This window comes from Candoia aspera, chromosome 1 (genome assembly GCF_035149785.1).
Source record: "Candoia aspera isolate rCanAsp1 chromosome 1, rCanAsp1.hap2, whole genome shotgun sequence".
Classification (NCBI taxonomy): domain Eukaryota; kingdom Metazoa; phylum Chordata; class Lepidosauria; order Squamata; family Boidae; genus Candoia; species Candoia aspera.
In genome coordinates, this window is record NC_086153.1 from 130,248,695 (window position 1) to 130,265,470 (window position 16,776).

Consider the following 16,776-nt stretch of genomic DNA (forward strand, 5'->3'; position numbering starts at 1 on the left):
GAGTAAACTTCTCCTATGGATAAGACAGAATTCATCTGCTTGCTGTAGTTTTCTACTATATATGTGTACCTTGCAATGGCTCACTCAATTTTCCCTGTGAAAGGTAGCTATCTTGGCCTCACATTAGTATTCAGGTCCATACTTTTCGTTGCAGCATATAATCATTCTAACATTAGCTGCCAATCATTCAGGTTTTCAATCAACATCATGGCATCATCTAAAGTAACACACATTCATATCCTTGAATACCTCTGTTGTCACCACAAATATTCCTTATACATTTATCCATAAATACATTAAGCAGTTAAGGAGCCGTCATGATTCTTGTCTTACTCCCTACTCAATTATGAACCATTTGCTAAGCATTCTATTTATTCTCATGCATGCTGTATTTCCACCATATATCACTCGTACCGCATTCCACATTCTGTTCAACCTTCAACTTCTATTTGCTACAAATGTTTCACTTAACATCTGCTTTCTCTTTGGTTTGATTTTTCTAAATCACCAAATGCACAATAAGCTTTCTCCCATTCATACATTTCTCAGTGATCCTCTGAAGAACAAAAATCTAGGCTGCAGAAATGTGCAGAAATAAATAATGCAGAAAATAGAAGCCAATGACCTCACTTGTTTTGGGGCAATTTAGGAAAGATCAGTGTTTACAGACTTTGCAGATATGATCTCATGTCTACACTATAATACAGGACATAGGATATTTATGTCTAAATATCAAATGAACCAGTGTACTATAAATGGAGGAAACAGCCTGGACACAGGTGAGAGAACTTCCTTCTTAAAGACATGTCAAAGACTCTCCTAGCACCAGAATTTCTGAATGCACACATCCACTCCAATTCAGATTTTCAAACAGCCTCCCCCAGCCTCGTGCCCAGCAGATTTTGCCCATCCCCGCTGCTGCCTGGGGATGATGGTAATAATATTCAAACACGTGGGGAATATCAGCTTGAGGAAGGCAGAACTAAAAGGTCCTGGGTTGTAGCTTTTTTAGCCTGAGAACTTTTAGAAAGTGCTCTCATATTTTCAGCATGTACCTATGAACTTATCTCAACACACTACACAGTTCAGGCACCATTCGGTTTGTGCTTGGTCTAGATTTCCACTTCTAACTAAGGCAGTGAAAACAGAAGGCTTGCAACAGGGTGGCTGAAGCAAAAGAGGTCAAGCACTGCATCTGTTTAAAATTTCCAGGCTTTATTCTGATCAGCATTTCCTGATTCATTGTCAATTTAAGCTAAATTGGCACTGGAAACTATCATAAAGACAAATAACTTCTATCCGGTGTAGTTCACGTGAATGTGGCTGAAACATCCTATTCCTTCCAGTCCTTCAACATTTTCAGGCAGGTACAGGGAAATTGAAGGTAATGGAGATTTACTGCAAAAAAATACAGTATTACTGAAAATAGGCTAGATAGGGAAAGTATGCCAGACCCCCTGAATTTTCTGAATGTTCATCTCACTCAGAGAAAATACTGCCTATAAAATGCTTGCAGTGAAGAAAATAAATTAGCAAATAAAATGGGTTCTGAAATTTCTATAACAATGCTTACATATTCCCAGAGAAACTACTGTTAGATTCAGTGGTTTCCTACTACTCCCTCCCCCAATAGTACTATTTATCAGAGGATATAGGGAATCTAAAATGATGCTACACAGTGCTAAGATTTTGCTAGTTTTCATTAGCATTCAATTCAGATAAAGCAAGAACATCCATTTTTTTCCTTAAAAAAGCTAAAAACCTCCCATGCTTTAGGAAACCTGCTGCAGACACTGCCTAGATTGGCACTAGCATGGAAGTTTACTAGTTTGTTATCCAGCCTGAAGGCCTCTGTAATGGAAAACCAGGGAATACTGGAGGGTAGACTAAGAAATATCCTGAAAGAAGGCAGCATCAAACCATTTTTGGATGCTGCCAGGAAAAACTGCATGAATATACACCTAGGGTCATCAGGACCTGAGATTTTCCGTTTTCTTTGCCAGTAGCTCTGCATCCCTTTCCAGAGATCTTTTGTCCATGCCCCACTACTGACACTGCTTTAAGATCCCATCACTTTCCAGTGAAGCAAAACATTTGAGCTGTAGGTGAGTAATGTTAGGGTTCATATGTCTCTCTAAAAATGCCTTTTCATACATTGCAGTTTAACATCTAAAAAATTCAAATAGATTATATCCCTGGATTGAGGAGCCTTTCTTTTGTGAAGGACCATTGTAGAAAAACACTTCCCTAGTAACTTCTGATCATTCACTAATGGCACAATTGGTCTTGTGGGAAGCTAAAATCAGAGGCAGTTTTATGCATAAAACCTAACTTCGCGAAAGTTTCCTCAGCTGAAAGCAGTAATGACCGGACATTAGCCTTTAAAATACCTTGTTGTAAATATCTTTATTAGTCTACGATAAAAAAAAAGTCTCTCGCTGTAAAATGTGTTACATATGTGCTTAATAAAAATGAAGAGCCATCCCCAGAGATTCCCCTATATACAATTTGAAATTCATTTCAAGAGAATTTATGAGAAAACTATCTTGGAATGTTTGGTTACATAAATTAGTGATGACAGGTTTTTGCGTGTAAAACATTTATGAGGGCTAAAAGACCATAACTGAAAAACTTTTAAGCGTAATTTTAAAAACGATGTATTGCTGTTTACTGGGAACCATGTGTTCACATGTCACTTTTTATTAAACTATTTCTATTTCAGACCATGATATATTGCTGCCTTGGCAGCAAGTTACTTAATAAAGGGGTTCATATGTTTGTTGTCTATGAAGGATGGTTTCTTGTTTGTAAAGTAACCCCCAACTGGCATTTTGGTGAAAAGTTTATAAAAAGCAGCAGACAAGGTTTTCTGTTTATAAGAATGAAAAAAAAATAGTCTGTTTCATCTATTATGTCTTCATAGTTTATCGGCTTTGACTTAATATACTTCAGATAGATCTATTTACAGCCTGGCGTATAACATCCAGTGAGATAAAGTAATTCTTTAGGTCAAGTATAATGGATGAAATCAAATACTGCACGAGCAGATTTCTACCCATGTGACAGGCTTTCTCCTCTGGAGGTTAAGGGATCACAGGAGGAATGGGAATTGTCTCATGTTCTAGCTCAGCTGACAGATTTCTATTAAATGTGCTGCTCAGTGCCTGTTGACATAGCATTTTTTGCCTAGACCATGCTCTGGGTAAGATTGAGTGTGGATTTTAGAACAGTTGTTCCTTTCCCCGTTTCAACATTATCCTTTTTTTGGTTTGTTTTTTTGTTTTACAATACATATATTTGGCTTTCAACTTGTTCAACATTCACAAACTGAAGCACAACAGTGTTAATTGTTCCACGTCCTAGATGAAGTCCCAAAATTGTGGCATTAATTGGTAATCCATCCTTGATGCAGACTAAACCTTGTTCTGAAACAAGTAGTTTTCAAGAGGGCAGATCCTGTACTGGGTGATTGAATCTGGGGAGAGAAATGAAGAATGTGATTTAGAATGGGCCTGAATCAATAGATCCATAACTTTTACAAAATAGTATTTGCCCTAATATTTAAAGTAACTTCATATTTGAAGCATTGATTCCTGTATTATTCAATCCAGAAAAGGTTAGATGTTCCAAATATTAACAAAGTAACATGGCCTTTTAACTCTTCCTTCTGTTAAATCTGCTGGCTGAGCTTTCAACAGAATGGAAAACGAACAGTGTATTCCTTGATTTTAATTGTCTAGACTTCTGAATTTTAGCAGTAAGTTGTGGGGGGGGGGGGGAGGAATCACACTCCAAACTAACTGGAATGTCACCAGTCCAAGGCAGCTTTATCTGGAGATTTTTCCATTCAAAAGGTGCTGTAATGTATCCTGTTAAGGCTAACAGACAACACTTCATGTCAGCTCTCAGTCTCTTCTTAACCTTCTCTAGCACTTGCAAAAGCCAGAAGAAGTGACACCACCCCCCATCTGCACAGTCTTAGTAACTAATACTGCTCACGCAGGGTTTTGCCTTTCATTTGTAGATAATGCAAAATTTGGCATGGACATTCTTCTTATGCACTGCCTGCTTGCTGCTGCTTAAAAACAAAATACCGGACTAGGAGATCCATCCGTTAACTGAATATAGGGTTCTCTTCATCTTACATGCCAGTGAGTTTGGCTTACATGTCAAAGGAGACCCCACATTCAAATAACTGCAAATACCACAGTTTGAACATTCACTTTTATACATTGAGAGGAAAAAGTGCAAAAATTCATCATCCACTCATGAACTTCACATACCCAGAAAGTAAGTAGTGGACAGTCAAGACACTGCCAATTCCTTTTATGTCATATAGGTAGTTTCCTGTAAAAGCAACTCAGGGCTCTTCTTTGCCATGTGTGTAAGCAGTGCAGAACTTTAATGGGGCATTTCACTTTGACAAGCTTTATCAAAGTGCTCCTCTGGAGCAACACTTCCTTTTCAAGTGCCCTTTTAGAGCAGCCACACCACTGGGATGCTGAAAGAGACTTCTGTGCACATGCAGAATGTCAGACTTTCCTAAGACAGTAACTTCCTTCTGACTTGGACAAACATGACTGGAAACTAAAGCTTCACTGTAACTCAGGAATGGAAGTCATTACAATCACTTGATAGTCAGTGACAGTGGAAGTGATGGCACAGAATTTATATATACTTCTGCTTCAAATTGTTTGTACTTTTTCTTTCTCTTTCCTGTGTAGAGAAGTTTTTGCCATCTGTTTCTCATGCTTCCTTGAACCATAAGTTGAAGGCAGTTAAATGTTTACATTCTCTACATTCCTGCTCTGAGAATCTCCCTGGGAATCTCCTGCCACTAATGGAACCTTGACACCGAAGCCCTTTTCTATCTCAGTGAAGTAGCCACTCAGATCAGCTTTGCTTCACTTGGACACTTTGCTTCAAGGCACTGAGATGGACCAATTTTCAAAGTCAAGGCAATGCCTCAAATTTGAGGCATGGGAACACCTTGAACTGGAACAGTCCTGCTGGTATAGACCTAAAACGTATGGATGACATGGGAAATTCTAGAGTAAGTTGAAGTTATACAAGGCTAAGACTGTAATCTGTCTAACTATAGGAACAGGGAAAGTCCTGTAATAAAAAACTTGGTTACCTACTGTATATCTATATACAACCTAATTGTACATACATATAATAAGTGGCCACAGACATATTCGAAGTACTGTCCATCCAATGCTTTTTTTCATTATCTGCTAATGCATCCTTGAAATCTGCTGTAGGGATATATGGGAAAGATGTAAGGGAAAGAGTATGTGAAGTTCAGAAAAAAAGAGGAAGGGAAGGGGAAGCTACACTGCACAATGACGGATTTGCTTGTGCAGCATTGGAAGCCATGACATTTCTTGTACGTAGGAGAAACAAGGTTGAGAACAGCAAGAGGTTCTGGATGCAAATGCTAATGTTAGTTAATGCTGTAGAGGACCAAACACTGTGTCATGTTCACCGTTTCAATGTGCATTGTACATTGTAATGTTTTGCATGTCAAGTTAAGTTGCTGATGCGTGTTCTGTTGGGAGGGGGTTGTGAACTCCTTCTGCTGGGTTTGTTATCTGTCTTCAGGGGAATGGAATGTGTTTGGGTTACCTCCTGTGTTCAAGGTTTTCTTCCCAGGAGATCAGCAGAACTCGTTACCAGCACCTGGGGTGGGGAATTTGAAACGGTTGGGCGAGGGGAGGGACTACGTTTGTACCGAGGGTTTTTAGTTTGTATTTGGCATGCTTTTGCTCATTCTCAGCTTTCTCTGTATTTGCATACTATTCTTTAATAAACCAGATATTCTTAAGCTCCTGCTTGTGAGTCTGAGTCTGTTAGGATAGGCAATCATTACATAAAGCTGAGAATCCCAAAGTTTTACCATTAGCCTCTTTCCAGATTTGATCTGTGAGGTAGTGGAGCTAGTCATGACAGAACCAAAATCCAAGACCGGTGGAAGTGCAGAAACGAGTGACGGGGTACCAGATTTCATGGTTAGAAGAACAGAGAGGAACTCTACCCCAGAACTAGGTGGGGTCCAGGAGGGTTCAATTTCCAGCTCGGAGGAAGAGGAGGTTGGAGAACGAAGGGCACCTGAAACCACCGGAGAGTTGCCAGGTGAGCTAATCACCTGGGATGAGGCGCAAGGACCCCTACCAGGGACATCCAGGACGTCCTGGAAGCAGCGGTACCTGTTATCCCCAACAGTCGTAAGGACGGAGGGGAGGCAGGCGAACGAACGAGGAAAGGAGGACTCTCAACCCCCTGAAAGACTATGGGTAATGGAGGCGAAGTTGGAGTCGATGGAGTATATGTTTAAGAAATGGTCAATGGCATGGGGGCCCCAGGTGAGGAGCGAAGGGGAATCAAGCGCTAGGTATTCCTCTCCTTCCCTCCCCCCCGCAGCGCCACCGCTGGAGAGAGGCAGGAGATGGCACAGGGCAGAGGCGAGACCTCCCAGAGTTCGGCTCGCAAAATCCCCGCCTCGAGATCGGAGATCCCCAGCAAGCAGGGGCGCGAATGGGCAACCAGATGTGGGACGGGGGCCGCCTGGAGCGGGAGTGAAAGACTTTGGCGTCAAATTTGACGGGGATCCAACTAAGTTGTCATTCTTCCTCACAAATGCAAGGAGTTATATGGATGAATTCGGACCGTATTTCTGTTCAGAAAGAGCCAAGATAAATGCCATTGCCAACAAGTTGAAAGGGAGAGCAGCTGACTGGTACGTTCAGTTATGCGAGGGTGAAGCTCCTGAGCTGGAGGAGTTCGACGAATTCCTGTGGGCATTGAAGTTGCACTTCGTAGACCCCTTAGCTAAAGAAAGAGCAAAAAGAGCTTTAAAGGAGCTCAGCCAGGGGCAGCGGTCAGTAGCATACTACGCCCTGGAGTTTAAGGCTTTGGCCAGGAAGATTGAGGACTGGTCCCAGTCTACCTTAATAGAGCGGTTGAAAGAGGGTCTGAATATGGAGGTTCTGAGGTGGGCGTTGGGCAGAGACGACCCAGACACCCTCTATGAATGGATACAGCTGGCCGGGAAGGCTGAGCATGCCCAAGAGACCTTTTTGCAGGCAAAGAGGGCGGCAAGGCAAGTGGCGATCGTCAAGGGACCCTGAACTGCTGCAGCGGCTGTGAAGCCCGGGTATTGAGCCTGGGAGGAGGAGAGAGAGCGACGTTATGCCAAAGGCCAGTGCCTCTGGTGCGGGAAGGAGGGGCACAGGGCGGCTGCTTGCCCGAAAGCCAAGGCAGTGTATCGGTCGGGAAAACCGGCGGGCAAATCGCCATCGTTGACCAGGAAAATGACGGTGGCCAAGGGGGAGACCGAGGTTGATGAGGTACCCTACTTCGAGGGAGAGGAGGAAAGCAATCCTAAAGAGCCGGCGGGAAACGCCAGCCACCTGCTCTGAAAAGTGCCTGTGGGCAGGTGGTGGAGGATGGGCGCGAAGATGTTTTGGTGAGTGCTAACTGTCCCACTCTGAATGTGAAGGTAAAGTTGGGCTCCCGCACGAAGACTGTTGAGGTTTGGGCACTAATTGACTTGGGGTGTTCCAGGTGCTTAATGCACCCAGACGTGGTTGCTGCTCTGGACCTACCCAGCTTTCCCCTTCAGCAACCCATGGTTTTCACCCAATTGGATGGTTCAGAAGTGGGGGGGGGGGACCAGTGACCCATTTCACAGGAACGGTGGCATTGCAATTAGGTAGCCACCGTGAGGGGCTACAGTTTGTAGTGGCACCTGTAGGTCATCCCTTGGTCATCCTAGGGATTCCCTGGTTGGTTCAAAGAAACCCCTACATAAACTGGGAGCACAGGACTCTAACTTTTTCAGATGGGTTTTACCAAGCCCCTACCGCAGACCAAGTTCCTGGTGCTGCGGCGGCAACCCCAAGTTTCTCGGGGACACCTCTGGAGGGATTACTGGATAGATACCAGGACTTTGATGATGTGTTTGGGGAGATGGAAGCAGACCAGCTCTCTCCCCATCAAAAAACTGACTGTGCGATAGAGTTGGTCTCCAACGCTCAACTGCCCAAGCCAAAGATTTATGCAATGACTCAAAAAGAGCTTGAGGCGCTAAGGGACTTTGTAGATACAAACTTGGCCAGGGGATTTATTGAACCAGCGAATTCTCCAGTTGAAGCCCCCGTACTGTTTCGGGACAAAAGGATGGCACGTTAAGACTCTGTACAGACTACCGCGGATTAAATGCAGTCTCAATATCAAACAAGTACCCTTTGCCATTAATAAAAGACATGTTAGCCCATCTGTCAAAGGGCAGAATTTTCTCCAAGCTGGATTTGTGGGAAGCCTATTTCCGCATCCACATTCGGGAGGGGGATGAGTGGAAGACTGCTTTTATTGGGTTCCTTTCAGTACAAAGTCCTGCCTTTTGGTTTGGCGGGAGCACCGGGGGTGTTTATGCAACTGATTAATGAAGTGTTACATGACCATTTGTTTAAAGGGGTATTGGTGTATCTGGATGATGTTTTAATTCACACGGAGACTGAGGAGCATGAAAGCCTCATTAGGCAGGTGCTTAACAAGCTTAGGAGTGCCAAACTTTATGCCAAACTGTCCAAATGTGAGTTTCACAAAACTCGACTTGACTATCTGGGGTATAGGATATCTGACAAGGGAATTGAGATGGACCCTGAAAAAATTCAAGCGATATTGGGGTGGGAACGCCCACGCACTAGAAGGCAATTACAAAGTTTCCTTGGATTTAGCAACTATTACCGCCAGTTCATCCAGGGGTTCACTGAAATTGCCTTGCCCCTGACTGATTTACTACGGACCAAGGGGTTGGGGGACACACGCAAGGTGAAGAACCCGGGGGCAGTACTCAATTGGACACCGGAATGCCAGGCGGCTTTCGAAAAACTTAAAAGCCTTTTCACTGCTGAACCCATTTTGCAGCACCCCGATCCAACGCGACCCTTTGTGGTCCAAGTGGATGCATCTGATTTTTCCATTGGGGCGCTTTTGCTGCAAAAAGATTCTAACAATCACTTGAAGCCTTGTGCTTATCTGTCCAGAAAGTTTTCTGAGACTGAACGGAGGTGGCATGTTTGGGAAAAGGAGGCTTTTGCAGTTAAGGCAGCTTTGGAGGCATGGCGCCACCTCTTAGAGGGGGCTAAACGTCCTTTTGAAGTTTGGACTGACCATAACAATTTGGAAGCGCTCCACACCCCCCGGAGGCTCAGTCCCAAACAGATTCGCTGGGCTCAATTTTTCAGTCATTTCGATTTCCAGCTGAAGTTTATTCCGGGTAAGAAAAACTTCCTTGCTGATGCTCTCTCATGGTTACCCCAGGATTCTGTCCATGAAACTGAGATTGTAGGTACTGTGTGGATGGAGCCACAGCTGGGTCTACAGGCTGTGACACGCAGCCAAACTCGGGCACAGCTGCCTCAGACCTCTGTTGCACTGGCAGGGAGGAGAACACAGATCCCCTCTCAATTGCAACAACAGTTTCTTCAGGCACTGAAATCTGATACTTGGTTGCAGGCGAACAGAGACAATGTTTCCTTTGACAGTGGTTTAGCTTGGAAGCAAAATCGCCTCTACGTGCCTGAACAGTTACGGGCTGAAATTCTGACCCGTTCTCATGATGATAAGGTGGCTGGGCATTTTGGGTTTGTGAAAACATTGCACCTGGTTAGGCGCCAGTTTTGGTGGCCCACTCTGAGGCGTGATGTAAAAGACTATGTTGCTTCCTGTACTGTGTGTGCCATGTCAAAACGAAAAGGGGGGAAAAAGCACGGGCTCCTACAGTCAGTGGCGAGCCCATCCCGCCCGTGGGAGGAGATTTCTATGGATTTTATTGTTGATCTTCCTCCCAGCCAGAAGAAGACAGTAATTTGGGTAGTAAAGGATTATTTTTTCCAAGCAAGCCCATTTCACTCCATGTGCCTCTATCCCTTCTGCCCCACAATTGGCATGTCTTTTTCTAATTCACATCTATAGGCTCCACGGGAGCCCCTCCCGCTTGGTCACAGACCGCGGGACACAGTTTACTTCCCAGTTTTGGAAATCATTTTTGAAGTTGATTGGCACCAAGCAGGTATTGTCCACTGCGTCGCATCCTGAGACTGACGGATCTACGGAGGTTTTTAATTCGACCCTTCAACAATTTTTAAGGGCATTTATAAACTACCAGCAGGACAATTGGGCTGATTTGCTCCCTTTTGCTGAAGTGGCTTATAACAATGCTGTCCATCAGAGCACTGGGCACACCCCTTTTCGTGTAGTTTCGGGACGGGACTTCATGCCCATCCCTGAGCTGCCACAACCTCCTACCCAGCCCTGTTCTGCTTCTGACTGGGCTGCTCAACTGGCTGATTCGTGGCCAGTGATTCAGCAAGCGTTGGCTGATGCCCAGTCTGCTTACAAATTGCAAGCGGACAAGTGCAGAGATGTTCAGCCTGATTTTAAGGTTGGCAATCAGGTCTACCTGTCCACCAAGTTCATAAAGTCCACGCAGCCGTCTCGGAAATTGGGACCAAAATTTGTGGGACCTTTCCCCATTATTGGCATTGTAAATCCGGTCACTTTTAAGTTGGAGTTACCTCACAATCTGAAACGTTTGCATCCTGTTTTTCATTGCAGCTTGCTCAAGCCTGTCAGCCACTCTTCCCAGCGGTGTGCCCAGCCTCCCCCCCCAGCTCCAATTATGATTGACGGGCAGCAACATTTTGAAGTGAGGGATGTCCTTGATTCCCGCAGGCTTCGTGGCACACTTCAGTACCTTATCTGCTGGAAGCACTTCACGCATCCTGAATGGGTGTCAGCTCACAACGTTAACACTCCTGTTTTAGTTAGACGCTTTCATTTAGCTTATCCTTTGAAGCCCGCTCCTTGATGTTTTACCTTTGTTTTGGGGGGGCGGTATGTCATGTTCACCGTTTCAATGTGCATTGTACATTGTAATGTTTTGCATGTCAAGTTAAGTTGCTGATGCGTGTTCTGTTGGGAGGGGGTTGTGAACTCCTTCTGCTGGGTTTGTTATCTGTCTTCAGGGGAATGGAATGTGTTTGGGTTACCTCCTGTGTTCAAGGTTTTCTTCCCAGGAGATCAGCAGAACTCGTTACCAGCACCTGGGGTGGGGAATTTGAAACGGTTGGGCGAGGGGAGGGACTACGTTTGTACCGAGGGTTTTTAGTTTGTATTTGGCATGCTTTTGCTCATTCTCAGCTTTCTCTGTATTTGCATACTATTCTTTAATAAACCAGATATTCTTAAGCTCCTGCTTGTGAGTCTGAGTCTGTTAGGATAGGCAATCATTACACACTGATTTGTAGAAAAACAATCCTGAGGTTAAGATAATTCCCACCTCTAAACAAAAAACAACTCTCACCACCCCCACACACAACTTCCTACTTCTCTGCCGCTAATCTTAGAAAATCTAAGATGACCCATTTTAAAGGTCAATTATTTTGGGGAAAAAATAATCTTCCTTTGAGATAAACTGTAAGGGTAAACACCAAGTTATATTTTAGAAAATAAAAAATTGATCTCTTACCTATAATCCATTTTTCTGATAAACATTGCATATCCACACACTTTCCAACTTTGCATTGTCCAATACAAATTTTAGCTTGCTGGAGGGTTTTACATACTTTTCCTCCACAAAGCTGCACCAACTCACAGAGCTTCTGATAGGGTGGCTGACTCGTATGAGATATGAACATTATAGGTTGACTGGCAAAGAGTTTCTGATAACCTTTTTCTTTTGGAAGTTTGTGCTGAAATCGGGAAATCTGTTTGAAAAAGGGAAAATAAGTAAGTAAGAAAATATAATGTCACTCCAATATGAAGTATTTGCCTTAGGGAATGTATTGCTGCACTTGGCAATTTGCTTACATACAATTTTTTTATTAGAATGCCTGCTGTTTAAAATTTAGTGTACAATTATAATAAACTCAGATTTTACACAAAAAGAGATTAATAATATAGACTCTGGAATGTTAAAAAATAATATCAGAATTTTCTTGATATTCACAAAATATTACTTCTATATTTGTTTCATTATTCATCTATTATATTGGTAATAAAGCCAGATATGAATTCCACTGTAATAAGAGTTTAAATTAAGCCTATTCTTTTAGTTTATTTGTTTTTTTTGTATGAGCACAAACATATGGAAAGAAGAAACCCAGTTCCATGATGAAACATTGAAGACACAACACCCTTAATCTGAATCGAACTACTACTGCATCAAATCATTTTCTGGGGTTGAAAAATATATTGAGTCATAAACTGCCAAACAGGCTGGGTTCACACAGAGTACTAAACCACAAATAAATAACCAAGATCCAAAACAACCAATTTTCATAGTCACTAAGTCTTGAAATAGCCAGTTAAGCATGTTGCCTAAGTATAGCCATTTCCCAGATTTCTTTTGGCTGTGAAATAATCTGTACTCAGTTACTGCCAGTTTCTTGCTACTTTGGCAATTTTTAAGCTGAATGCAGGATTATATATTACTTAACAAATAACAATGAAAAGCACAATATAGTTGAATTCCAACTATAGGGCAGCCATCTCATGGGACAAACCTCAGTTATGTTGATTCAGAAGAAAGCCCCTTGTATTCAGTATGGTTTATATTCAGGTAAATGAGCAATCTGGCAGAAAGATATGCAAGAAATGGAATAAAAATCTGATGATTGCTAAGATCAAGCAATTTACTGTGATAGGAATGATTGTAGTTGCAAGCTTAAGTGATCAGATGTGTGGACTTAATATGTCAGATGAAGGAGGCTTTTATTACAAAGAGCATATTTGGTGCCCATGATAATTAAGCAGAAGTGAGACTGTATAAGAATAGGATGGCAAGATCAATGATATCTCCCCAAAAGAAATGGCAGCTTGTCCAGAAAGGATGGCATAATCCTGTTATAAAGGGGTTAGTTATGCACTGATTACTTTCCCTCATTACTCGCACTCATCCCTTATTAATATCAAGAGAGTGGTCTGCATTAAATCCACTAATTAATATAATGAGCTGGACAGAGCCTTGGGCAAATTTAAGAGTAGATCAATTAAAATCAAGGGAAGTAATCAATACATTGATTTCAAGTGGGTTAATCTGAGGGGATGAGTAAGGCTGGCTTCCATCCAATTATAAAAAGTTGTGATACAAATTCCCTCCATAGAGGCAACTATGTCTTAAATATATATGTTATGGAATGCCTATATTCCTTGTCTAAGAATTTTGGTTTTTCAGACAGCAATTAGAATTATGTGAGTCCTACTCCAATCCTAGCACTCTAAAAGGGTACAGGTTTATAGGATCAATGAACAGATCATGGCCCACAAATTTGTCTCTTCATATTTCAGGGAAAAAAAATAATGGCATCAATGTTTAAAAGATCTGGTTAGCCTTCCAGAAGCTAGGCAGATCTGGCCTCCAGTTGGGTGACATATGGGAGCCCTATGTGACATGGCCTTATGCTCTTGGATGGAAGAAAGGCAGGATATGAACCAGCAAAATGCCATCAAAATTCACAAAACAGGAAGTGAGTCAATTTTTTCTGGAGTCACAAGTCTTTTGTTCACATTCAGATTTTGTTCAGCAAAGTAAAATAAAATGGAATTTTATATAAACTGTGAATTATAGCATAAGAGATGCTATATTTCCTTTCCAAAAAGGCAATTCATAAATCTGTATAGCTATATCTTAGCATTCTATCCATCTAGTTAATGTATCTGATAGGGGAGAAACCCGGGTTCACATTAGCATTTGACTGTTTTGCTCAGTGGGTGACTTCGGCTTAGTCACTGTCTCTCGACCTAACACAGGATTGTGGTGTTGGTTGTTCAGATAAAATGAACAACCCCCCTGCCATGTGCACTAATTTGTGCTCTTGGAGAAAAGACAAGATATACATGCAATAATAAAAATAAATAAATACGAAAAATATGAAGCAGACTTACATATCTATGATGACCGTTTAAATTAGTTATTCAGTTCTGCTCACACTGATATTGCTAATTAGGACACAATGGACTTCTACCATTGCCCATGTAGACAAAAGACATGGTTTAGGCTGGAAACTGAATGAGGACAGTCACGCAAATACAAGAGGAAGAAACTAACATGCTGTCCATTTCAGATCATGTAGGTATAGTGAACAGATTGCCAATTTAAATTTGCAGTTGTTGTTTGGACATAAAAGTTTCCTTCCCCCCCAAGACAGCTGTGGATGGGGGGAGGGGAAAAGAAAAGTCTCTGAGTCTGGAAAAAAATGAGGACCTTGGGAAAGGCCTCTGTAGAAGACTTGCAAGTCAAAAGAGAAACTTCTGTGGTCAATTAGGCTCACAGGCTGCTGCTTCCCCATGCTGAGTCAAATAATCTTTTTTTTTTATGTTAGATGTACCTCATGAAAAATATGAGACAAACTTCTCATATAACCCAAAATAGCATATTTTATTTATTTATTTATTTATTTATTTTTGCTAATCTCTCATACCACCCATTTAGGTTAACAAATAAAATCCAGAGAAGAATAACAATATCCATGGGACATAAATCTAGCCTTACTTTATCTAAAATTAATAATCAAACCCAATTTTAAAAGACCTTGTGCTAAAATTGTCCTGTCGTCATTGCTAGCCTGGGGCTCTAAAGTTTCCAATCTGAAGCTGATTAGAACTGACAAACTCTGTTTATGTTCAAATCCAGCAGAGTCTGCGTTTGTTAGAAAGAGCATACATTAATATTTAACTTGATTGTAATCCTGCTGCTTACACATTTTTGGGAGACATGATTTAAAGAATTTATTGTACTCCTGTTTGTTCAACATTGTTCCTAAAAGCTTGTGATTGTTGAGGCCATAATGAAAAGCCATTCTATTTTCACTGTGGTTCCTATTTTATTAGAAATGAGCCTAAGTTGAAAAGAAAACTTTATGAAAATAGGCTGCTTTTATAGTTTTAACAATAATCTAAAATCAGCCATCCCAAAACTGAAGAGTTTCAAACCATGGAGGCCAAATTGTGTATTATATTTTCGAATGCTTTGTTTTATCTTATTATAACAAATAAAACTTGGATTATGAAAACAAAATCTCAGGATGTGGCTGCCAATATCTCCTTGCAGAAGGACTTCTCTCTAAAATTCAGTTTAACCAAGGATTGATTTTCTATCTTTTTTTCAGTTTGTACGGAAATAGTTCAAGTATAAGCATATACTATGTACTTGATTTTAGAAAATGTCATACTTTAAAATCAATGGAATGAGATCTGAATAATATATTTGAATTTAGGATTGGCTATTACACTATCAGCAATTGTTCGATTGCAGATATACATCGAGAACTCTACATTCTAATGAAAATCTGCAGTTGGAAAAGAAAGCTACTTTCTGTCCTTTCCATGTCCTTCATTGTACCTACTTTGCACCTCCAAAGAGAGTTCCCAAAATCCACTGAATTTTTTCCTTGGAGGCATTCCCACCACCTTAAAACTTAAAAATAAGGCTTGCAAATATCCACAGAAATTCCTTGATATTAGTAATGGAAGATAGCGTCTTCGTAATTTTATTCCTATGTCCTTTTTCATAAAATTTCATATAATTTGGCATTCTTTCACACATACATACTGAGTTTGGGAGGTTCAATCCCATCTTGCTTGAACAAGAAACTAGAGCTCTCAAAGCTGATTGTACTGATAATATCTGATCCAAACAGAGGATCAATACTTTCTTGCACTTATAGTTTGTATTTTGGAACTAAACAGGACAATAGACAGTGAAATCCAACAGGGTCCATCCACAAACAGAAGAGGGCTTGTGTTTCTGTTGTCTTCTGCAGCTTCCCCGTCTTACCAGCTTGCCCCCATATTCTGCACAGTAGCTGGAGGAGTTGGATACCCCCCTCCCCCAGCTACCTTTAAGACAGCCAGGTACCTGGCAGGTCCTTGGATTCTCTTTTTTTGCAGCTCCATTTGTGTTTGCTTGCTACCTCCTTTTTCAGTTTTCTCTTCCCCTCTCTTTTATGAAAGAGACAAAAAATGTGGAGGCACTTCCAGTATTTTATGATTGACATTCTAACCCACATCATCTTGTGGCTTGCCCTGTCCCCTTTGGAAGCATTTTGTGTGAGGCATACTTAAAATAGGCTAAATGTGTTCCTGGGTACCAAAGAGTTTAGATTAAGCCTTACTGTACACATTGGGATTTACATCTGAGTAGACATGAACAGGATTTGATTGATGATTATGTACCATCAAGTCATTTTTGACTTCTAGCGACCACATAGATAGATTTTCACCGTGATAATCTATCCCTAACCTGGTCTTTCAGATCTTAGTGTATTTCTTTCTTTCTCTCTCTAAATTATTTATGTATTTATTTGTTAGATTTTTATTCTACCTTTCATTTAGGAATTCAAGGTGTCATATAAAACATTCTTTCTTCCAATTTTCTTCTCAACTACTCAGTGAGATAAGTTGAGCTGAGGTAGAGAGACTGGCCAAAGTCATCCAGTACTTCTATGGCTGTGGATGGACTTGGACCTGGTTCTTCCCACTCCTAGTCCAATACTTTAACCATTGTATTACACTGACCCTATACCACCATGGCCTCTAACAAATTTTAATACCACGTGATTCCCAGCTCAGCCAATTTGCAGTGGGTTACTACAAGCATCTTCTTTATCTTCTGTGTTATACTAGTGCATGTACATACCATGCCCAAGAACAGAGAGGAAAAGAACTAAAATGCCGACAATGTGGCTAAAACACAGCTTTAGAGATAAA

General features: G+C 41.5%; 1 protein-coding gene across 1 annotated transcript in view; it reads right to left on the reverse strand.

Annotated features, from left to right (window-relative positions):
* Positions 1-3,305: 3,305 nt before the first annotated feature.
* Positions 3,306-16,776, reverse strand: part of MCPH1 (microcephalin 1) — a 107,664-nt gene continuing 94,193 nt past the window's right edge. The window contains exons 13-14 of the mRNA XM_063313727.1: positions 11,537-11,774; positions 3,306-3,475 (exon numbers count right to left, since the gene is read on the reverse strand). Coding sequence (XP_063169797.1) covers positions 3,414-3,475; positions 11,537-11,774 — 300 coding nt within the window. The 3' untranslated portion in view covers positions 3,306-3,413. The remainder of the gene's footprint in view (positions 3,476-11,536; positions 11,775-16,776) is intronic.